Source organism: Salminus brasiliensis, chromosome 19 (assembly GCF_030463535.1).
Source record: "Salminus brasiliensis chromosome 19, fSalBra1.hap2, whole genome shotgun sequence".
NCBI lineage: Eukaryota > Metazoa > Chordata > Actinopteri > Characiformes > Bryconidae > Salminus > Salminus brasiliensis.
In genome coordinates, this window is record NC_132896.1 from 9,825,009 (window position 1) to 9,849,189 (window position 24,181).

Genomic DNA, 24,181 nt, shown 5'->3' on the forward strand with positions numbered 1-24,181 from the left:
GCTCACCCGTGCAAGCATAATCAACCAGTGAAGAGAACGAATCTGAAACAGAGAGTGAAGCTAATGACTCAGACTACATCTCATTAAATCTCAGTGATGAATGGCAGATATTTAGGGCCCATTTTTTAGTAATCTTTTGGTGAGCTTTCAACCTAACAACAGTGCAGCTTGATTTAGGGCGTGTCAGTGCGTTTTTGCTATCATAACGATGGAAAAAGTGCGCCTTGCACGGCTCGAAACGCGCGAAAGGCATGTGCAAAGTCTCTTAATTAATCATAGGTGTGTTTTGGCGTTACATGCAATAAACCAATCAGCGTGTCACTTGCCGTTCCCGTAAAGAGCCAGGTGTGGTCCGACTTCAGTGGCACAAAAGGGGTGGGGTGGGGGGGGGGGGGGGTTGTGTACGGGTGTTGGGCATGCGTCTGTCTTGACAATTCACTGCCAAGATAGCAATGAACGTCTGACTGTTGACAGTCAGTGTTTTCAGTCAGTGGTGCACCTGTGTTTTCCGTTGCCAAGACAGCAATACGCCAGGAATTGACCTGAACACACCTCATTTTGAGACCACCACGCCCAGCGGCGTAGATATATTCGCAGGCAACGTCGCTATTTAAATGACGCAGACGCACAGCGTGAAAATACACTGTTGGCGAGGTGTAAGACAGCAATGAGCATCGCAACGCGCCTTGCACAGGGTGTAAGATAGGGCCCTTAGTGTTCCTGTTTCCACTGTGACCTAAGACACTGAGACCTAACCTTACATACAGTTTTGTAATTATAGTGATCCCGAGTGGTACTGGACTCTAAGTGGCTAGTCAGCTTTGACTGACAGGCTGAAGTGCTTTTGTTAGTGTGTGTGAACATGTAGGGGAGTGGCCTGAGTGCCATTGGAAATCCATTGTACTTCGTTTAGAAGTGCACTGAATCTTCTGGTGAGGTGGTGCGTTGAATCCTGCATGATTACTGAATGCCTCTCGTAGATTGCAGTCCTTGCTCATGAATATGAAACTTTCCACAAATGCTAAGATGCATAGACTAAGAGTTTCTCTTAATTGCTTTAATTAATTAGCAGCATCTTGTCGTTTCTAAAGGCTCAAGAAACAGTCTTAAATCAATTGAAACAAGCAGCCGTTCCCCTGCTGTTCCAGTCTTTATTATTAATGGGTCCTGCTAGAGTGTGAGATGACGACGTAAATTCGATCCTTCCCGGAACGGACTTAAAAATGTAGCTGAGTGGCTCGGGGCAGTTGAGGGCAGGTACTGCTTCTCCAGTGCTGCAACTGATCTCAGGACCACGCAGAGGGAATTGGGGAGTTCTGTTACCCAACGTGTCCCATGATGAAGCTCCTGATATTTGCACCAAAAAGGCCTGACCTTTTTGGGAAGCGAAGGGTGCTGGGATTTACCCTACAGGTAGTCCTGGGATGTGGGACACACATCCGATCTTCACCCACTCACACTGAGGAGACCATGTGGGTGGCAAACCGACAGTCTGGCATCAAGTGATGCTGAGTGACTTTTGATGCAACCATTCGGAGCCTGAGAGGCAGTTGGCACTAATTAACGTTGTTGTTGTTGTGGTTGCGGTTCGGTTCAAATCCTGGAGAGACTTATTAAAAGGTTATGTGAGGACTGGGATAGCCAAACCTGACTGATAAAATGGGTCTGTAATAACCGTCAACTAAAGCAATTCCGTAAATGAAAATGAAAAACCCCATGCTGTAGGCCCAGAGCCTCCAGAAGAACAGCGCTGCATGCAGAGGGACAGGATTTGTCTGGTGGGATGCCCAAAGCGGCGATCGCAACAATTTGTTGGAAAGTGCCATTTGAAACTACTGTGCCTTTGGGTATGGTACTGGTATGGTTTGGGCAGGCGGAGTGTAAATGCTCTGAGGTGTATCTGAGCAGACTCTCTGTTTACTGGGCTTGGCAAATAAACTTGGATCTCGAGGAATGGGAGCAGACTGTTTCAATATCCAGCATCTGCTGCAGCTCTGGTAAATATAAAGGATGCAAATAAATCTTTGCACTGTCTGCGGCTGCCTTGCATGGAGCAGACAATGTTTGCCACGTCTTTAGGTTGATCTAGAGATCAAAGGACATGTTTTGGGCTTGTACTGTAATACAGGAGGGTAAAATGTGAGGAAGTAGACTATTTCGAGTGTCATTATTTTCACCTGTAAAGCAGATTACAGGTTAAGAAGGGAAATTGGCGTGTATTTAGCGTAAAGGAATAGTGTAAATGTGTAAATGGTTCTGAGGTGGCTTTAAGAAACCACTTAGCCTTGCGCCACCAAGGGGGTCCTGGATGGAGAATATACCCTTTCACCTAGTGAGACAAAAAAAAAATGGAAGCAGCCAGTGATCTTCCTATGGGCTAATTCCCAGCAATGCAGCTACTCTGCCATGACCTTCAGTTCCCTCCAATTGTCTGGGCTTTGCGCTGAGCACAAGGTCTAAGCTGCTGCGATGTCTTTGACATGACAGCTCCCTCCATAGTCTGGGTGGGAAACTGACGTGGAAAAGAAATCACCCCTACCTTAATTACTCCTAATGACTTTAACCGTTGGCTTATCCTGGAAGATTCATTAAGAGCCAAGTACAGGTTGTTGTGACTGCTCACCCTTTCCCGATGTGGCAAATAGCTGGGGCGTTGGCAGCAACACCGCCATTCTGAACCGGGTAAGCGCTCTTTAAATAACTTGAGACACCGAAACAGTCAGAGGCCATGGCATTATCAGCTAATCACCACTGGAGAAGAAGAAGAGTCCTAGCACAAGCGGAGGGCTGATGAATACAGGCTTCATTGACAAGGCAGCTGGAGATGGAGGGCATGTGAAGGCCAGAAACTCTATGACTTGGTTACATTTTGTGTTGGAACACCCTACAGTTACGCTCTCCACAGCAATGGCTTGAAGATGAGGCCTGGCAGATGGCACTGCCGTCTGTTTGAGCATTAGGAATTCAGGGTTAGTCATCTCTCTGCTTCAGAGCTCACCCAGAAAACCGATTGCCCTGTGGATCACTCATGGTTTGCTCCAGACCTAAAACAGTGCTGACTCAGAAATCACTTCGGCTTGTTTCCTGGGGTAGAAATAGGTATTCAGGGAAAAGGTTATGCAGAAACGAGGTTTCCTCATCGAGATCACAAGGGGAAGTGAGAGAAGAGGTGTCTGTGACATTTCTCTTGGCAAGGATTTAGAGATTTTCACAAGATCCTCTTGAGGTCTTTCAAGGGTCATGTGTTAGTGGTACTGCAGCGTTTGGTCAGTGAAGGAAATTTTCCAAATAGCCAGTTCTTAGCAAGATGCTTCAAAAAAAAAAGTTTATTGGTTACATTTGGAAGGCCAATTACCCAATCCCTGTTCATGTTAAATGGACGTGGACTGGACGTGATGTGGGGAGGAAGTGTCATCAACCCACAGAAAGAACCTGAGAGAGCAAGACCAGTTGTGCTCTCTCATACTCTGGCTACTGATGGCAAAGCGGCATACAAAATACACATGTAAAGGTTGTGAAATCTTGGTTAGACTACCACTCATAATCGTACATAATCATACATATGATTTCCAGGAGGCCCAGAATTCCTGTTTGTCCAGAAGAAACAGGTACCAGCAGTTGGAAATTGGGATGTAATTGGTTGAATCCTCTGTCAGTTTCTAATTGTGTTGGTGGTTAATTGCATTAAACACATCAGGCCTTCAGTTCTACCAGTAAAGCCCCTCCAATTGAAGAGCTTATTTAGCTGTAGCACCCAAGATATTACTGAGCCAAAAATCCTGATCGGACAATTTTTTATTTAGCGTTTTAAAACGTTAAACCTTTTGCTGCCCACCAAAACTTAAACTTAGAAATAAGACTTTTAGAGATTCGAATCAAGTATTTTTGTATTGATTTAAATGGCCTAAACAGATGTATGCTGTAGGCCTCTGAAGGCCTGGAAGGACCTGAGGGTTCCCCACCTTAGTAGTAATGTGGAGAAGGGTGCCGCAGCGTTCATGTGCACCGTTGTACATGTATCAGTTTTATTTGTAGCCACAGCATGTGGTGCTGCTGCAAGTATTTTAGCATGTGCAGTTCTAAATGTCTCCTGCAGTAGCCTGCTGCCACTCAGCTTTGCATGCAGCTTGAACAGCTGTGTCCGAGCGCAACTGTCCTTTCAACCTTTCTCGATGCAAAGGTCAGTTCGGCACTTCAGTCAACTCTCAGGTTTCAAAACAAACCCCGCTCTCTCACAGCACCCCTAAAATAGAAGCGAAATATTGTGAGCCTCGAAATCTTGGCCGCGGTTAAACAGCCAAAGAACCGTAAGTGAAGATAAACAATGGTCTCTGTGACACTGTGCATGACTGTCCTGAAGTCCCCTGACTCTCTACCATTCTCTCACTTGAAATATCCTCAACTTAGCATTTAGCCTGACCTTGACTGGCTAGCAATGTTCATGGCACTGTAGCATTACCCTAAATGATAGCTGGCTTTAAAGCACAATACCAGTAGCAGTAGAAACCTTTCCATATTTAGACAAAGGTTCTGTTTCAATAGGCCAGTCTAGGAGGGAAAGAGCCCAACTCTTTTTTGATGGGCAGGCATCAGCAGAGACCCACAAGGAAGTGCTTCTGACCGTGACCCGCGGTTCCCCCTTTGACACCGCATGCAGGTTTATGTAGTTTATGAATACTTGGCACCTAAATATAGTAACTGCTCTTAAAACTCATCACGCCAAAGAATGCATGACCTACGGGGCTCTGTGGAGGTTAGGCTGTGTCTATTGCAGGAACGTTGGAGTCTCGACTGACCCCTTGTGGTGGTCTTTGACAGTGGAACCAGTGGTTAATGTTGGTGAATCCCAGACACCATGACCTGGACGACAGATGGAAACTGGGGTCTCTAATCCTATTGCCCCAATCTCACACTTCTCAGGCCACAAATGTTATGTCTAGTCAGCTGCTGTTCCAGTGTCCTTGCAAGCCTGTTCCTGGCTCTGTGTTGTGCTAATGCCAAAACCCACCTCCAGCCCCAGCGGAGCATCCTGGGATATAGCTCATAGAGCGCAGCACAAGGGCACTGCACCCTCAGGTGAAACTCGCTGTCAGCTCACTGGAGAATGGTCATTTACGAAAAACTCTGAACAGGGCCTTCTGCCCCACCACTTGAGGGGAGCCGGCAACAAAAGCATTTTGATTTAATTACGGCCGTCCTCGTTGCCGAAGAGCAAGCGCGCAGACGGACGCTGACTCTAGCATGTGAATTAGACTGAGCTGGGCTGGTGCCTTCTTGCTTGGCCACCGTGCCTTGCAATACGTCTGCAATCACCCCAATGTGAAACCGCTCGTTTCACATCCCGAGCCATCTCCCTATTTTCCTTTTCTTTCTTGTAGCTATTCCATCAGCCAGAGCTGCCTCTAAATGTAATGAGGACCACTCGACTGCTTATTTAGCATGAGGAGTTCTGTGCTATAGTTTTGCCACATTTAATTCTCTCGCGTTGATTCATCGTAACATTGCACGCCATTTAAGATTGGTGCAGTTGAGACGTTCTTCCCAGACCATTTGAATCTCCTCAGAGACGGCAGCCTTGTTTCTGCCCAGAGACAGCACCTGCATTGTCCTGCGACTCCCCCCTTCTGCTGTAGTCGTGACTGCAGCAGGTACAATTACCTCAGCACCTCCTAGGAGCCGCGGGCCCCCGATGGTGATGATTTGGGACTTGGGCCACAGCTCGTGTGCCAGGTCGGCAGCGTTGTGCAAGAAGCATGTGACGCGCAGAGGCCAGCCAACAACCTTACACGAGGCTCTGAAACCGGAGACGGGCTCTAGTGTAGCTCCGCTGAAACGGATCTGGCCTGGGAAGCTCAGGAGTGCTGACAACCTTTCAGATCTCCCGCTGATCCTTCGTCCCCTCCATCTTTAAGTAACCTGCCGACCAAGACTGACTGCCGGCGTTACTCTCAGTACTCTGTCGTATACTTGCTGCTGTCTGCAGAGGTGTGAGTGACCTTGGGATGGTGTTTTTGAAGAGACTGAATGCTGTTCCTTTAAGGATGTGGTGTATTTAAGGCTCCTAGACTGTTAAACTGTTGCCACAGCTCACTAGGCCAACAAACAAGACTGGCATTCAGAACTTGACAAGAAAACACACACCTTCCTCATCTCATTAGCTAGCATGTCTGGCTTGCTCTTTTGCCGGTTCTGTAGACAGCTCCATCCCATGGAGCACATCAGTAGGCCTCGACAGACCTCTCCTCAGATACGATGAGAACCAAGCCCTTGCCCAGCATGAGAGGAATTATGAATTAATAACAGTTACTGACGTTTTTTTTTGTCTACTGATTTGTCCCCATCTGATATTCTCCTCAGGTAACCCTCAGCATTATCACATCTCCTGAAGATCTCAGTGAAAGCATTTATCACGCACAAAGAGAGGCGCTGTGTGCGTGAGATCCTTCCTATTGGCAGTGTCCACAACAAAAGGAGCTATTTTTAGATAAGCAGGCATAATCCTAAATTAATTAGACATTAGAGCTGATGTGCAGTGAAGGTAATGCCAGCAAGATTGCATGTTACGCATTTGAGAACATCCTCTGAGGATTTACCCTCAGCACTTCCCTGAATGCTCCATGCATTAGAGGCTGGTAGAAGCTGTTTCAGTGGAGCATGTGCTTGTCTTTTCTATGGAGGCAGCACTGCTGTTTTCTTCCTCTGAAGGACTTTTTGGTGACTTCAAGGGATGTCTGTTATCTGCCGATGTCTTTCTCGTGATCTTCACACCCCAGAAAATACCATAATGACACCTAATTAATTAGATGTTATCAGTATGTGACTAATGTTGCCCGGTCTCTGAGCTGATGTATGAGTCAGGTGAAGCTGGTGTGTTTATTAGAACCGCATAGAGACTCGGACAGGAGCTAAACAGACATGGCGATGGATTTTCGCTGAATTCATGAACCAGGGTAGAAAAGGCAGGCCGGGCTCGAAACGTTATGAAGATGTATTAACTTCAGCTGAGTCAAAATTGAGGGCACAACACCTTCACTGGACCTGTCTCCCGATTTCACTCTGAATCATGTCGGACGGCGTTGGTGGTAATATCTGCAGTAACTTAATAAAAGGTGTTTCACAGTGGTCGTACATTACCCCTCTGAAAGTTGTGCTGCAGCGGAAAATCTACTTTCTTGTGAAGCTGGATTTTTTCTCATTAACCTCTGTGATCCTTGGCCTTGTCTTCATTACTCTGCTGAATCTGGTTATGCACTTAAAACATGGCTGAAGTGCCTGTAGATTGTCAGAATGGTTTAAAATAATTAGACTGCGGTAAGGACTATCATGCCTTAGACATGTGACAGGAAGGATGTAGTGACAAGAGTTGTGTAGAGTGGTGAAGAGCTTAGAAACAGAGAATGAAATAAAATCGAGCCAAATTGGTTGGCTTCCAGCTCCTGGCTCGGAATGTTTCACTGACTGTTTCCCCTTGGGAGTCAGATCAGTGAAGAGTGTTGCCTCGCACCAGATCAGTGATTGAATGACTAGTTAATCGCAGCAGCTGACTGTGTACTTTATTGTGAAGTAAATCAAGGTATAATCATCAAGGACATCATTTAAAGTGATTCTCTGCCAGAATGGATACATAGTAAGAGACTTCTGGGATTTAAACTTCATGAATGGGAAGATGGCCATTCCCTCTAATCCGTTTCTCTTTACTGAACAGCCTATGACCTCTTTTTTCTTTCCAAATATGAGGCCTACAGTGAATTGGCAGTGTATCAAAGATCCTAAGAGATGAATCCGCCTTCTAATCAGATCCCATTACTGTCCTGGTATGTTTGAGGGCACTAGGGCTCAGCCATCTTCCATCTTAACACCCTCCCTCCCCTGCCTTCAAGCCACTATTCATGTCCTTCAGTCATACACAGCAGACCTCTTAACATGGAAGACGCAGACTGCTTAATTTGACTGCTAATCTGACAACAGTTAAGAGGGATTAAAATGGGACTTCTTGAACCTCACATGTCAGATTGATCAGCGATGTTATTGAAATGTCTTTCAGAAGCTTAATGATGAGTGATAGAGAGTCAGAGTTGGTGTGGTACAGTACAGTGATCCTTACAGTAGAGCAGATCGATCATGAAGCTCTGTGGCTTTGACCTACAGGATCTAGGTTATGGGGTGAATAGAGGTCAGAGCAGGCCGGCCAGCCCAAACACCAGTGACTTGCCCTGATTTATTTGCAATCTGGTACAATAGGCAGGAAAACCAATTATATGACAACGAAGCTCTCGAAGGGGATTCATCCACGGTTTGGCTGCAACAGATGAATCTTAACCCACTGTGCCTCAGAATTGCAGTTGCCAGTTGTTTTGTTCTGGAGTGTTCAAAAATTTACTGCCTTGGAACTGTCTGACTCGATCAATAGGCTCAGGAGTAGACGTACTTGAAATCCCCAGCCTGGGTTTAGATGAGGAAGATAAAGAAGTACCCTCCTGATTGTGTGCCAATGCCTGGTTTCGAAATGAAGCGACCTAAAAGAAGGGTTTGTACCTGCCTGCCGGCAGCCGTGGCCAGCGGGAGCATTTTATCAATCTTATTCAAAGTTATGACAGACAGGATCACGGCTCCACTGTATGTGACTGGCCCAGATCTTCCTTTAACTGCCCTACTTCCAACCGTTTGCAGTTAATTTAGACTTCCTTCCGCTGCTACGGTGGAGAACTCCTTGCGAACCTACCCGAGACGAGCAAATTTAATCAGTTAGCTCTCACTTAAAGCAGGTAATGGCATGTGCCGCCCATTTAGTCCAGTTTTGTCCAGTAGAAATGCATTGGCCTGAGCTGCCTGGGCTTAAGACAGTCTAACGTCTTTTCCTCATTTGCTGTCATGTGGTCAGAGTTCATGCGGTCGGGGGCAAGTTGACGGACAGGATGAGCAGCACCTCACGGCTTTGCTGCTGAAACGTTGGCTGGCACTGTGTGGCTCTTGGACATGTATCTCCTGGAAATGTCTAGCTCCTGAGGAAGTGCTGTAGAAGCCTTCCTGTCCGGTCTGGCTGGCCGGTACAGGGCCGGCTTTTTCTGGAGCAGGCTGAGAGGGAATCCATTTAGCAGTAGCGGCAGGACATGTCTGGGAGTAAGCTGGAGGGCTTTGTGAGTGGGAGAGTTTGTGTGTGTGTGTGTGAGGGAGAGGCACTCAGCCTTGGCCCATCTGCATTTGGCATGGGCAGCATTTAAAGCCTGGCCCGTCACAAGCAGCTTGTGTAAGAGCCAGTCATAAGACCAAGGATAACGGCTATATATAACATACCTCAGATAGCTCTAGGCTCAAAGGGAACAGGGCACCTAGATAAGCGCTTATTAACTCACAGGAGCAGGTGATGAATGAACGGGTTATACGTTTAGTCAATCAGTGCTTTTCTCTCCTCTCCTTTTCTTCAGTGACAGAAATCCCAAAAGTAAGAGACTCCAAGAGTTCCCCCCCTTGAAGTCGCTCATGGTGTTTGAGCCGCCGCTCGTGTCTCGGATTACTGTTCTTTATCAGAATTTTCTGATGGCACCTTCACATGGTTCAGGTCGGCCTCCTTTCCTGCTCACGTCCTCTGGCAGTCCTGCAACCTTGCCACTGGTCAGCTACCGCTCTTCCTTGTATGGTTGTGTCTTGGAGGGCTAGAGCGGAACTCCTTGAAGTCAAAGTCAGTGACTTTGCTGCACCTTTCTAGACATTGTTCAAGGGGCAGTTTAGCTGACATGAGTGTGAATGACCTCAGAGGTCATACGGCAGGTTGTTTGTGTGTCCCCTTATCTTGATACCCTTCAGTTAAGTGTTGCTTAATGTACACACTCAGAAGAGGAGAGGCCCTCACTAACTGGTAGCTTTTAACAGCCTCAGGCTCCAAATGTTAATGACAAAACACAGACGGCGTTCTGCATTTTCCCTGTTTAGTTAGGGCAGGAGCTAAAGGTCATCATTAGAGCCATCGGAGACAGAGACAGATAAATAATGCATTTCTTTTGTCAGTCATCCCGTGCTTTTCTTCCTTACGACTAATTCTGAATCCCACTTTCTGCCTGACTAGGCAGCACAGAAACAAGGGAAAGATAAGAAGGTAAGTACCCCTTAATGGAATTTTTTTTAAACGGGCCCATGCATTTTGGCAAAATCCAAATGGGAAAACTCCATTTGTCTACATGTATTTTGACCGTAGTTATATAAATTACATCTCTGGACCTAAGAGGAATTGCCACGCTGCAAAAACCCCACCGGTAGGTCCAGACAAAGCCACGAAGCCTGTTGGGTTTTTGTGGTGAGATAGTGGGCTTTATCGGCCGGTTAGCCTATCAGTTAATGGGCAAAATGGGAGGGAATTCACAGCCTCCGCAAAGAAGGTCAGGCGCTGCTATTGGTATGTGAGTCACACCTTGCCAGCCAGCTCTCCCGTGGCATGTGGCTTATGCCAGCTCGTCTGATATGCAGGAGACGCTGAGGAGCTTTGTATGTTGAGCGGGCCCTGTGCAGGCAGGTGTGTATATGCATGTATGTGCCAGTGTGCGTATGCATGCTCAGTGAGCGACCTTAAACCTTCAGAGCCCAAGGAGCTTTTTATTGATTGATATTGAGGCTCTCCATAACAGATGTGTGTGTGTGTGGTGGGTGGGGGGGTGGAAAGAAGAGGAAGGAGGAAGGGGGTGAAGGGAAAAAAAAAGTTAAAAAAAAAAGACAAAGGCATGTGTGGAAATGTGAGGCTCCGAGGTTATGTTGAGATTGATTAGCCAGAGCTCGTCCACTCCCGTTCCTGTGAGATGGGGATAAGGGGGGGGGGGGGGGGGGGGGTGTGGACAGGGATGACTCAGGGGCACGTGAGGAGGATGTGAGGAGAGTGCTAAAAGCAGCAGCAGCAGCCGGAGCAATGGTTTGTGAGAGTGTGCAGAGCCTCTGGATGCTGGATGAGCACCTGCAACCTCCTCATGCTCACAGACACACAGCCTGGGCTTCTGCAAAGCCCAGTTACCAGGACGGCAGGCCTTTTTCTCTCTCTCTCTCTCTCTCTCTCTCTCTCTCAATTGTCATTAATTGCAGACATTTATCCAGACATTCTATTAGGTCATGGCTGCATCTTAGATTATCATTAACCATATCAACTCATTGTACTGGTGTCAGGTTCAAACAGACTGATGGTGCAACAATAACGACGGATGGCAGATTAAAAACAGCAACAGTCGTGATTAGTATACAGGATTGCACCACAAATCTGTGTAATAAAAGGCGTAACCGTATTTAATTAATAACTGTTTAAAGGCTACCTACAAAGGGATCCGATAACACGTGCAAAAAGGTTGAATAACATGGTTATAAAGCAATATTTTAATATTTGTAAACAGCTTTTATTAGCAGTCACAATACGACGTAAGATGTTTAATGAATAAAATGGCGTTGTGTTAATACAGGAGGCCTTAAACCTAAGTCATTGTTTACAAAACTGCTGTGTATGCATGTGTTATAAAGTGCTTATATGTTAGCTTGCCAGATGCCAGATATGCCGCTAGCATGCGTACCTATTGATTCCACAGGGCTCATTGCATTTTCAAGAGGTAACCAGACACTAACATTGACTGCCTCTGTTTGACTCCCTAACCACTTAACTCCCTAACCAGGGCTAGTTCAGGGAATTGAATGGAATTGGATTTGCTCTGTTGCCGGCCTCCGTGAAAACAGAGAGGAGCTCACGTAGCGCAAAAGCTCATCGAGAATGCATCCGAGTGGCCCTGTAGAATATTCATGCCTTGACCTCTGGTAAGACAAAAGTGGTTGGAGGGTGACCCCACCGTCCGAAAGAGTGGCTTGCATGATGAAAGTGGGGATAGCAAAGCATGCACTGTACCCGTCAAGATATAGTGAGAGGAGATGTGTGGTTTTTCTCGTCCACCCCTTGGGGTTTGAAGCACTTCCCTTCTCACAGTACTTACTCCCTCACATACAAACACACACACACACACACACTCCTACTCATGCACACCCGGTCTTCTTTTACTGCGTTTTCTAGCTCTGCACATGGTATGGCTTTCAGACGGAAGTGCCGCTTGGCTAATTTTCGTGGACATGTTTTAGTCTAGTACAAGCCTCGCTTCATTAACGGTAATGAAGTTGCGCTAAGAGAGTGGGCTGACTCATATGACTCTTCAGTGGTGCTGATACCCTCAGCATAGTCGTTACTCAAGACAACAGAGATGCAGTTAGCTCACCAGCGAGCCTGCTTATTGATTCCTCTTAGCATTCAAAGGCCGAGGTATATTATTAGATGTGGTCTTAAGGGAAAAAGGCCCTTTTGATGTAGGCCTGTGACCTTACTGATTCTCTCTCTGTCTCTCTGTGTCTCTTTCTCAGTATGGGGAGGAGGAGGTCTGCTCCGACCGCCTGGACACCGACTTCCCTGACTTCGACCTCTCTCAGCTGGACGCCAGCGACTTTGACTCAGTGAACTGCCTCAGTGAGCTGCACTGGTGCAATGACCAGTCAGACAGCTCCCCCGCCTCCATCCAGTACAGCGCAGGGGACCCCGAGCTTTTTGAGGTCAGACCCCACACTGTCAGTCCTCTAGCCAATAACCAAAAAGCTCTGATCTAATTCTAGCAAGCTTCATAACTATTCCCACCGGAAGGAGATTTGATTGGTCATACTGCTGTTGATATGGGAAACGAATGGTGCTTGATTGTGCTTAATGGGGGGGGGTCTTCTCAATATAATAAGTGAAAAATAAGTCAATACTTTGGTAAAAACTGTGGTCAAATATGTTGAATATGATAAATATAAACAATCAGTCAAATATCAAGACACTGTCCTTGAGATATCCAAGCTATTAATTAGATTTAAAACATGAGAAAATAAGCCACTTATTTTTCCAAAAGATCCAAATCACCTAGCAGATACACTGTATGTCCAAATGTTTGTGGACATCCCTTCTAAAGAATGCATTCAGCTACTTTAAGTAGCACCCATTGCAGGCACAGATAGCCAAATGCACACACTGCTTGTCTAGTCCTTGTGTAGAAGTATTGTAAGTATTGGCAATAGAATAGGACTCGAATAAACAAATAAACATGAACCTATTGGCACCATGCCTAATGCCAGCCAAAAGTGAGCTGTGAAGCAGTGAAACTCTGGTTTTCTCTGGAATGATGGTGCTCCATCCAGTACCTCTGGGGCGAGTTGAGGGGGTAGCGATTAGGCGTGTGACGATCATCCAACATCCTGACATCACTAACGCTATTGTTGCTGAATGCAGTCAAATCCTCACAGCAATGCTCCAAGATCTTGTAGAAAGCCTTCCCTGCACAGTGAAGGCAGTTACTCCAACAATACCCTTGATTTTTGGAAGAAACAATAAATGAGCAGGTGTCCCACTACTTTTATTAATATTTTTAAATATTAAGCCAACATCTAAGGCAGGGTGTTCAGGAATGAGAAAATTTGTCAAAATAAAAATAATAAAAATAGAAAATAGAATTTTAAATGTTTTCTGTATTCTCCTCTGCCTGGAGGGGCCGAAATTCCAGAAGACTGTATTTTTGTTGTAGGGAAGGACAACAAAATTGCACAAAAAATAAAAGGTTGAAATGTTTGTGGTTATTTACACTGGAAGTCAATCACTGGAATGAACAGTGAAGAGCCAGAAGTTTATATTAGCTTCCCCTGTGCTAACAGTGGTCCACTTTCTCCAGGAATAGTGGCATGGTGCCATCATGCCATCTCTAAAGTCAAGCTTTGAATCTGAAATGTGTAATGATAGAGGTCGTGTCCAAGTGCACATCTGTTTCTTTAGACAGCGATTGATCCCACGTTTGTTGTATCCGGCGCTAATTCACTCATCACTTCATGTAATTCTGTGCTGCGATTGATTTTTTAGGCAGTGAGCAGAGAAGTTCCCTATAGAGGTTTATTTTGAGATGCTAGGGAAGCCATTGATCTCCGGGCCAGGTTCAATTAACCTTCAGGTGGGGCAAAACTCTGTAAGATGAAACCTTCCCATTTCCTGTGGGCTTCTTCAGCACAGCACTACCCTGGGCATGCCTACATGGGAGTTATGAGTAGCTGCAGACATGAGTTTAACTCAAAAGAAGATTTTTTTTTTTTGAGGGTGGGGGAGATCGATCCGGTCAATGGTGATACGATATCTGCCGCACTCTCCCCAGAGTGGAATGTGCAGATGGACAAGTCTCTGTGGCTCTTCAGTTAGAGGTCACCACCAGCAGAGCATCTCATATCTGCCCTGTCTCTTGTGCCCCCTACAGATAGAAGAGGAGAATGCGGCGCTGCTCGCTGCACTCACAGACAGCCTGGACGGCATAGTGGAGGATGGGGTAGGGGGGCTGTCTGTGTTCCCCTCGCTGGGGGAAGACCCTGATGAGGATGAGGAAGAGGCGGAGGAGGAAGATGACCTCCTACTGGACAGTGAGCCAATCCCAGGCTCGTTGAGCCCAGAGACTGAAGACACGTCTCTAGTAAGAACCCTTCCTTCCTGTTTAAGGTGGATTTGGATGGGCCTCTGACTACCCCTCAGCATGGGTATGATAGGCAGAAACAGGTCTGAATTTTTCTCATTTTGGGCTTTTCAATTCTCTTTAGCAACCGCTTTAATAAGAATACTCTTCACAGGCAGGGAGTCGGAGCCACAGCCACAACTTACTGCTGTAGTCCATAGACTGTCTTTCTGCCTTCTTTTTTCTCCCCTGTCTTTCTCTGTTAGGGATGCACGATATAGAGTTTCTGGACAGATAATCAATCTTTATATAATTTATGTTTGAAAAAAAAAGGTGCAGGACAACTCAGATGGATCACATGGAATATTTTATAGATACTATAGAGCTAAAATTGGACGTGACAGTTATTGTAAACATCTACGTTAACAAAAAGGACAGGGAATCAAACCTTTAGTCTTTCATATGTGGGCCATATGTTTATCTATATCCATCTGAACTTGTTGAATTACATATACAACAGTTTCGCAGTTGGTACAGCATAGTGAGAAACACTGTGGTCCTCCACACAGCAGACTGGGGCTCAAAAACCTTTTATCTCCATTTTTGCCGTTTCTCACTTTTTGGCGTAATGTGAATCTGGATACGTTGGGTCACAATTTCATGACAAATGGACCAGGAGAAATGCTCCAGAATGACTTGGAATGGAAGCATTTTGCATTGACTTTCATTGAAAGAGCTAAACATATGGCAGCAGTGATCAGTTCTCTTATTAGTTGTGCCGACTGCAATTCCACTATCAAAACAAATATACTAATTATCAGTGAATAATATATTGTCCACCGATATCAATATCATGCACTCCTACACTCTTTCCACCTCTTCGCTTCAATCAACACCCCCCTCCCACTTTTTCTCCCCTGTCCGGTCTCCCCCCGCAGCTTTCACACCTGTTTGTGAGAGTCTCCATTGTCTTTTCTGTAAAATGCCACTTCCAGGAAAAAAAAAACTTTTTTTCACCCTCATTCTTACTGCTCCCTACAGTGTACTCCAGCCTGCCTGTCTGCTTTGAGTGCATTAAGGAGCTTTCCGGACCCATTTTGTTCCTGTTCCATTTCTGTGTGTTTGAATCAGCATGATGTTACACTCTACCGAGCAACATTAAGACATCTTTTTCAGTCCATTAAATGAATGATGATCTCACAGTCGAATACCTGCTACATTTTGCTTCTTTATTGCCTCTCGTTTCATTGAAGCTGGCATAAAAGCTTTAATTTCTCAAAGCAGGAGTCCAAATCAACCGCTGGATTCAGACTTTATTAAAAGGCCTAAAGAGGACTCGCTTTGTTGAAGGTTACAAAGGTCTTATTGTTGCCTCAATGAAAGCGGCTAACTGAATGCCTGGTACCTTGGCCACCGCCGCTATTTGGTTCTGAGCAAAATTGGACTAAATTACAGGATGGAAATTGGAGCAAAGTACCTTAAGTAAGAGGAGCCGAGTGGATAGGGATCCTGTCCCAAAACTGATATAAAAATTGCTTTTATCAGCTTTTTAAAAGTCTTTTCCAACTGTTTTGTTGCCCTGTGTGTTCTTGCAAATGTTATTATTTAAATTGATCAAATCACCATCATCATATTGGCAACACCATTAGTTTTCTATGTGCTTGTTGGACTCATGAGCATGTTTTTGAAGGTGAAACGTTCGAATCCAGCACCCACAATTGTTTAATCTGTATACTATCAGTGTGTATTCTCCCCTTCATACTTTGTCTACATGATTCATTTGCAGTTTGGATCCTGAAAAACTGAGGATTAGTTTTGGCTGTGTCATAAAGATGCAAAACAGATGCTTCCCCATATTTAACATCACAGCTCCAAACTGCATTTTGTTGGTTCAGTCGTTTAACTCTGGTCCTGCATAAAACCCCCTGCTGAGGAGATAGTGGTTCCCTGATGCTGCTAATCAACTAACTAAAAAGCCCATCCCTAGTTGAAGTGGGTGCGTTAAAGCAGAGCAGGGCAGGGGTTGGGAACCTCATTAAAAAAAAGCCATATATTAAAACCATGGGGGACTACTGATGCCCTGTCGCTGATGGAGCTTTCCTCTATGTTCTCCTGAATACCTTCTGAACCACCTAGTAGGATTCAGAGCACCCTCTGCTGGCCTGAGCTGTAACTGAGGCTCGACCCCTTCAGTGAGGCCAGCCTCAGTTTTGGGAACAAGGGGTGCATTGAGGATTTAGGGGCAGCGCTGGGAGGGAGAGAGCCGGGCACATGTTTTCATGGCATAGATGGCTGTGGCACGCCGGTAGCGTTTTGTATGGCGAGCTGGAAGCCTCTGGTGCCCCTTCAGTTCTTTCAATGAGCCCTGCTGAGAGAGGCATCGCAGGCAAAGCTGCCAAACTGGCGCGTTAGCCGCAACTACGGCAACTCGGGCAGCTCGGGGGGGGGTTGTTTCCTCCCCTCTGCCACACCGGTTTCATCATCCTTTTTCAGCAGTGTGCAGCATCCCGGATCCTAGGGCGAGACCCATTCAGAAAGCGAGCGGTCGTTAACCTGCGTTCCACCCCTCTCCCCTGTGTTTTCTCCTCCCTCCTGCTCGCACGCTAGGCCTGCTCGAAGGGGATTGCTGCCGGGAGCGGATTTGTGTCAGCTGTTGATTCATATGCAGTGTTATGTTTCAGTGATGAAATACTGAGGGAAAAAAAAATAACATAAAAATTCCACCAACACACAGCAGCTCAAACGCGCTGGATGCCCAGTGGAGCTAGGCATTAACATTGCTGTTTGATATAATTTCCCCTCCTCCGTGCCTCCTTGCATTTCGATGCTGTGTTTATGATGCCGGGCTTGTTTGGCAGGAATCAGGCAGTGAACACACCATGTGTTCATGTTGTGTTGCATGGATGTACTGAGTGGCATGCCTGCTAATTAGTTGTCCCCTTCTCTCTCCTGCTCTCTCTCTCTATCTCTCTATCTCTCTCTCTCCTTCGCTCACTCTCACTCCACAGCTGAAAAAGCTCCTGCTGTCCCCTCCAAATGTGCCTGTGGGTCTGGACTCACACAGAGAGAGCACCACGCTCCGCAAGACACAGCACTACAAGCCTGCCCGGCCTGTCCTAAAGGTGAGCAGTTGGGCGGAAATGAATAATAGCTTTGTAATATTGATGAATCGATTGACTGTTAATTGATACATTGAACTGTTAGGCCTTGTGGGGTTTCTTCAAACATTGCTGTCATTATAGCACCACTGTCATTCACCAGTCTGTGCTGCAGATGGAACCAAGCCACAACTCCTGACACATCCAGACCCCCATGTCCGGCCCTTTCGTTTTTGAATAAAGCACAGATTTTCCACAATCCGTGCCGCCGCTTATCATTGCAGCCGGGCCTCCTAAATACCCCACACTCAGGAAGGCAGGGTGGACAGAACCTCACACACTTGACACTTAAAGGTGCCTAGCAGATGTGGCTCCAATGTAAACGCTGTAGCAGCATAATGTCGCACCCATGCACCATCTGAAGCTGCAGAATATCTCCACCACGTCTCCACTCCTTGCCGTGTTCATATTGTAGTGTGGCCAAGGCGAGCACGGCATTAGCGCTGACTGTGGCCATCTGTCACGGCAAAGCCACGGCCCCCAGCGGGCTAAAGGGCAACCCTGCCTCAAAGCGAGAGCTTACATAAAGCCTGATTCACCATCTAGTTCCTCATAGCCTGCTCCCAACCTTGGCACATCCGTCACTGTAGTTCCACAGCAATGCAGAATAATTCTCTGTGTAAGTGAATTATTTAGATGGTTTGGAGACGGAGAGCATGTGTTGGGGTTTCAAGTTGCTTATATTGAGTTGGTTCAACACATATAGAGTACAGTCATGGACAAATGACTGGGATAGTGACTACAGTGACTTTAGCAAATGTACATAAATACCTAGTGATTGCGCTTCTGATCGGTTCTGATCGCCACTGATACAGTGATCTAGTGGGCAAACAGTCTAGTGTGATATTGCAAAGATGTATGACACAATAATACACATCGTCAGAAAGTTTATCATCCCTGGATTTATGAAGCATATTCATAATATGCAGCACCACATCCAGTTTTAAAAGGTTAATTGCATTAACCCCTTAAACTTAGTGGTTACCATAGCTGACTACTCAAAGCTATATCCTCAAATCAAACCAAATGTCCTTGCTCTTGTGTTTCTACAGAGTGATAGGATGTGTCCGGCGGAGAGAAAGCCACGGGTGGTCAGGTCTGCGGGCCGCCTCTGCACTGAACTGCACCGCCACCTCACCACCACCAAGGAGGCTGAGACTGAGGAAGCACCCTCAGCCGACACAGAGGAAGACGAAGAAGAGGAGGATGAGGAAGAGGACAGTGACTCGGAGGAGGACGAGGAGGAAGAGGAGGAAGAGGAGGAAGAAGTGGAGTCAGGATCCAGCAGTGAGGTGGAGAGCCAGGCGTGCTCCGAACCACCCAAGCCCCAGTTCACCTCCGAGAAGGAGCTGCACTCAGTGGTGCAGCTGATCAAATATATGCACACGTACTGCCTGCCCACGCGCAAACAGGCCAGCTGGGACCGCAGAGAGCGCGAGGCACGCAGGGCCAAGGCCGACAATCCTCCAGCCCCCCGCAACGGCCCCTCAAACAGCCTAAAACCTGCTGCCCAGTGCGCCACACCTGCAGCCAGCAGCAGTGGAACCAAGCCCAGAAACCCCTTTGCCCGCAAGAGGGAAATCAAAGCCCATTCGCTGCTCAAGGAGCTGCTGGAGGCCGTGACCTCTTTTGACGTGAGCAAGCCTTACAGACTGCACAGCCCGCCCTACAGCCACAGCAGAGGGGCCGCCGCAGTATACCAGCGGCCCAAAGCCGAGCCCAAAGAGTCTAGCAGCGAGGGCTCGCAGACTGCCGCCAAGCGGGCCAAAAGCCCTGAGCCCGAGGAGGAGGGATCCTTTTCTGTTCGCCGTTCCCGCCGCCTGGCTTCCTTTCCTAGCCGCTACGCCAAAAAGCCGCGACCGAGCCGTTCGGAGCCCGCCGGACACTCCAGTGAGGATGAAGATGGCTTGGTCAAACACCCTCCTGCTTCTATGTGTCTCGTTGACAACAGCGCCCAAAAGAAGAACCCCCCGAAGAACACTGAAACCCCTAACCCCTGCTGCAATGATGGTAAGGGACAGGATGCTTCGCTAATTGCCTGAAATGTGTGAGGAGCAAACCTCTTCCTCAGCTCTTACTCTCTCTGCAACACTCAGCCTGGGTTCTGAAGAACACCAGTCCTACATATTTTAGTGCTTTCTATTATTTAACACATCCACTTTAACTTCTGAAGAGCTTAACTACACTCTTTAAAAGTTGTTGTTTCTACAATCATCTGTTAAAGCCAAGAACTATTTAGGAACCTTTTATGAGCATATAAACCCAAAAGAATCCAAATCCTGCTTCAAGTGAAAGAGTTGGCCAATTTTAGGCACACCCCTTATTGACACAGGTTTTATATTACACACACATACAGCTGTGTAACCTCTACAGAAAAGCACTGGCAGCAGAACAGGTTGCTCTGGAGCAGCCACACTCAAGCCCAAGGTCACTATGTGCAATACTGAGTGGTGTAAAGCTCACTGGCATTACATTCTTGAGTGGCAATATGTTCTCTGGAGTAATGGAGCACCCTTGAACGTCTTTGGGATGGGTTGGAGTACTGTTGCTTGACCTCACTAACTTCACTGTGGCTGAAGAGAATTGAATTTACGCAACAGCGTTCCAACATCTAGGGGAATTCTTTCCCAGAAAAGCAGAAGTTGGTACTTCTAAATTTGAAATTCAGCCAAATTCAGTTAAGGAACTTCCTTGTATGGCCTGAGAATCTGTAAATAAGAAATCAAACCTTGTACATGAGGCCACTGATATTAACTCCAGTTTGCAACAGCTTACCTAACTTTTAACATAAATAAACAATAGAAAGCCTCCAACCTTATGAAAGTACAATATCTGAAACAAATGTGGTGCATTATAAAGGCAAATCTAACTTGAATTGTTGCATCTCTTTTATTGAAGTGAGGAATAGGGCAAACTGCTTATTAGGACTCTTGATTTTGGCAAAAGTTTTGGAAGACCAGGTTTCTGTATTTCTGGAGCTAATTAGAGTAGCAGGGGGGATGCATCAAAACTTGCATGAGTGGGCATACACTCTCACAAAAATGTTTAAAAGCATAATTACGGTCTAGTAGCTTAATTTAATATATTCAAAAAAATGTAGCATGTGATTTTAATTTTTTTTTAAATGAACGCGTTATAATGTTATAAATATGTAAATATGTATAATTCAGAAACAATAATAGAAATTGGGTTTAAAATGCACAGACTATGTATAATTTATGTTGGTCTTGTTTCTTGTGTTAAAAAAGGGTTCTGTATAGTTCCAACAAAGGTTCTGCTGCTTTTAAGAGTCAAAGAACCCATCGTCAGTGCTATAAAAAACCCTGTTTGCTAACAATGCACTCCAGGATTAGGATTGAGAACAAGTGCTCAACAGTAAAAGAAAAAAAAGCCATATAGAACAATACTAGGTATATATATATATATATATATATATATATATGAACTTGGGCTTTAATATATTTGTGTATATATATATATATAGCACATATGAACACCATGTTATCTAGTACTATACAGTACCATGTTTGCTAAGAGTGTACTAACGGACTAGGATTGGGAACACCAGCTCTACAGTAGAAAAGAACATCCCCTCTGTGTTTGTAGAATGTGTGTGTGTGTGTGTGTCTGTATGTCTGTGTGTGTGTGTTGAACTACTTGATAATCTGTGGTGATCTCTGACCATGTTTGCGATTTTCTCTTTCTGTTCTGATTGCAGAGAAACGCGCCTGCCTCTGTCTGCCGCTGACTCCCAAATCCACAGGGTGTGTGTGTGTCCCTCACTCCTAATCTACTTTAGAACGCTGGAGGCAGTCCAGGCCGAAAGCCTTAGAACGCGCCTGGACGTTTCCCAAATGACTTCTGGGAGCCTTGTAGTGATACTACTGCTTTAATATCCTAGAGCGCTCCACTGGCCTCTCATGGTAACACTGGTCTATAAATAACTTGGAGCCAGTTTGTTTTGCTAATTATAGCGTATTGTTGTGAGTCTCAGCCAGTAATGCAGAGTTCAGATCTGGTGATAAGTAAATTTGGTGTATTGAACACTTTCCAAAGCTGGACCTCTTCAGTCAGTGAATCTGACAGCATTTATCTTCTGAGTCAGCTGTTCAGACTTTATCTCTCTCTCTATCTATCTCTCTATCTCTTTCTGCCTCTCTCTCTCTCTCTCTCTCTCTCTCTCTCTTTTTCTCTCTTTTTCTCTCTTTTAAAAGCCTTGATGTTGACTGTGCAACGTCTCCCTCTCTCTCTCTCTCTCTTTGTCATGATCAGAGACACCCAGTACACCAGCAGGCCCTTTGAGCAGACTCTCTGCGTGGAGCTGTGTGGCACAGCAGGTAATGTCGAGCTCTCAGTCAGTGGGACTCGAACTGTCATGGCATTAGGGGGACTTCGCCACTCATCTCAACCCCCAAGTTCAAAAGCATGCCAGGGGGTGGGGGGATGTACATAGGATTAAGCATGTGCTGGGGAAGATAGCAAACTAAATGAATAATGAAGCAGCGTGTTCTCTTACATGACCGACACTCAATTAGCTAGCCTGTTTCAGGTCATGACATTTACATGTACATAGGGAGGACTGGGGAGTTTTTTTACATCTGATAGACATTTGAAACATTCATGTACACTTGTCCTGTAGTCGTCAGTATAAGCCGCATACACTTTCATTTGTGATTCCTGAGTAATTTCTGCGTTACGTGGTTGATTTAGACATTTTAATTAGGGATAATCGCACCTTCTTTGTTATTCAAATACCACAAACCCTAAACCAGAACCTTGTGGGACTCCACAATATATGCTACACAAAACAGTTACCAAATAATTTCTAATGGTTTTAGCATTTGGACTAAAAACTGAGTGATAAAGCTTGTGTTAACCTAAAGCAGTAGGCTATAATGTGCAGACTAGGCAAACCCTCTGCTACCCCACAGGAACAAACACACAGCTAACAGTATCACTTTACACAATGTGTGTGTGCTGTTTCTGGCTAGATTGGATTAAATTTTTGATTTTAGATATTTTTTTTCTATTCAGATATCCAGCATTTTCTGCCACAGCAACAAAATGCATCAAATTAGCCATTAGCATTAAGCTAACATTAAAATGCAAAAGCATGTGTAAAGAAGAGCTGATCATCCCAAAACACTGCATAGCGCCACCTACTTTATGTTCAGCACTTATGGTAAATTGATGGTAAATTCCAGCTGGTGGTCATGTGTGCAGGTGATTCATGAGCTGTGTTCTGTCTTCTAGGACTCACTCCCCCCACCACACCCCCCCACAAGCCCGTAGAGGAGGAGCTCTTCAAGCCCGAGGGTAAGCCCGAGCCACCCAGCAAAGGCCTGTGCCCTGCGCGGGGGCACATACGCAAACTTCCGGAGCAGACAGAGCTGTACGCGCAGCTGCGGCGCATGGGCCAGGCGGGCGAGGGCGAGTCCAAACGCACCTATGGGGACCACGACTACTGCCTGCTGAACCTGGGCCACAGCTGCAAGAGGCCCGCAGAGGCCCAGGACCGAGAGGAGGAGGTGAAGGACAGGCAGGAGGAGAGGTCAGAAAACAAAAGAGGGGAGCAGCAGGCCCACTCACCCCCAGCCTTATCCCCACACCACCCGGAGGAGTCGGGACAGCCCTCGCCCGCCTGCTCCCCGACTCCAGAGGCAGAAGTCCAGTCACCAGGCTCCTGTCAGCCACCCTCACCTTGCCACCAGCTTACCCTCAGGTACTTCCGGACTTTTTGCCTCCAATGTTGTTCTGATTCATCATCATTTGAGACTGAAAGTCATACAGGAACAGTTAACCTGGCTCAACTCCAAAGTTGGAATACATACAGAAAAATAAAAGTAAGATTTTCCATCAGCTTGAACCTTAAACACACTTACAACCAATCTCTACCTTTTACTGCTTTTACAGTGTGGCTGTAAAGCCTGTCTGCAAATGGATGCAAATGCAGAACTCAATAGCCAGTCAGTAAAACTCATGAGCAGGTCTATAAAACACAGTGCAGGTCAATGTATAGACGTTTAAGGCTAAATCCATGGAGACAATACCAAGAAAACACATGCACATACCAAAACCATCAAGCCTGTAAGTGTTCTAATATAATAGTCGGTGGCGATCACTTGTGATTAGTAGTAGTTGAGGGTGAGAAGCAGCTGGTGATCAGAAGCCCAGGGATGCAATTGGGGTGGGGGGTATAACAGCGGTCAAATAGCTATGCAGCTAAGAAAGGATAGCTAACAGCTTTCCTTAAACATCATTTGATGAAAGAATAAATAAATAAATAAATAAATGTAAATACAGACATTAAACCATGTTATATACTTTTCAAATAAAAAAATGAATAACAATGGATTAAATTCTGGCTCAATATACACTATATGTCCAAATGTTTGTGGACCCTCTCCCCTTCTAATAAATGCATTAAGCTACTTTAAGTTAAATTGCACCCATTGCTGACACAGATGTGCAAACGCACACACACAACTTGTCTAGTCCATGTAGAGAACTGCTGCCAATAGGATAGGAGCAGACAAACCTGAACCTATTGACACCATGTCT

At 45.9% G+C, this 24,181-nt stretch overlaps 1 protein-coding gene across 1 annotated transcript in view; it reads left to right on the forward strand.

Moving 5' to 3' along the window:
• The window catches only part of ppargc1b (peroxisome proliferator-activated receptor gamma, coactivator 1 beta), a 49,921-nt gene that overhangs the window by 18,549 nt on the left and 7,191 nt on the right, over positions 1-24,181 (forward strand). Inside the window, exons 2-8 of the mRNA XM_072663493.1 lie at positions 12,370-12,555; positions 14,274-14,483; positions 17,471-17,584; positions 18,673-19,630; positions 21,339-21,384; positions 21,893-21,957; positions 22,874-23,342. Of these exons, the coding sequence (XP_072519594.1) occupies positions 12,370-12,555; positions 14,274-14,483; positions 17,471-17,584; positions 18,673-19,630; positions 21,339-21,384; positions 21,893-21,957; positions 22,874-23,342 (2,048 nt within the window). The remainder of the gene's footprint in view (positions 1-12,369; positions 12,556-14,273; positions 14,484-17,470; positions 17,585-18,672; positions 19,631-21,338; positions 21,385-21,892; positions 21,958-22,873; positions 23,343-24,181) is intronic.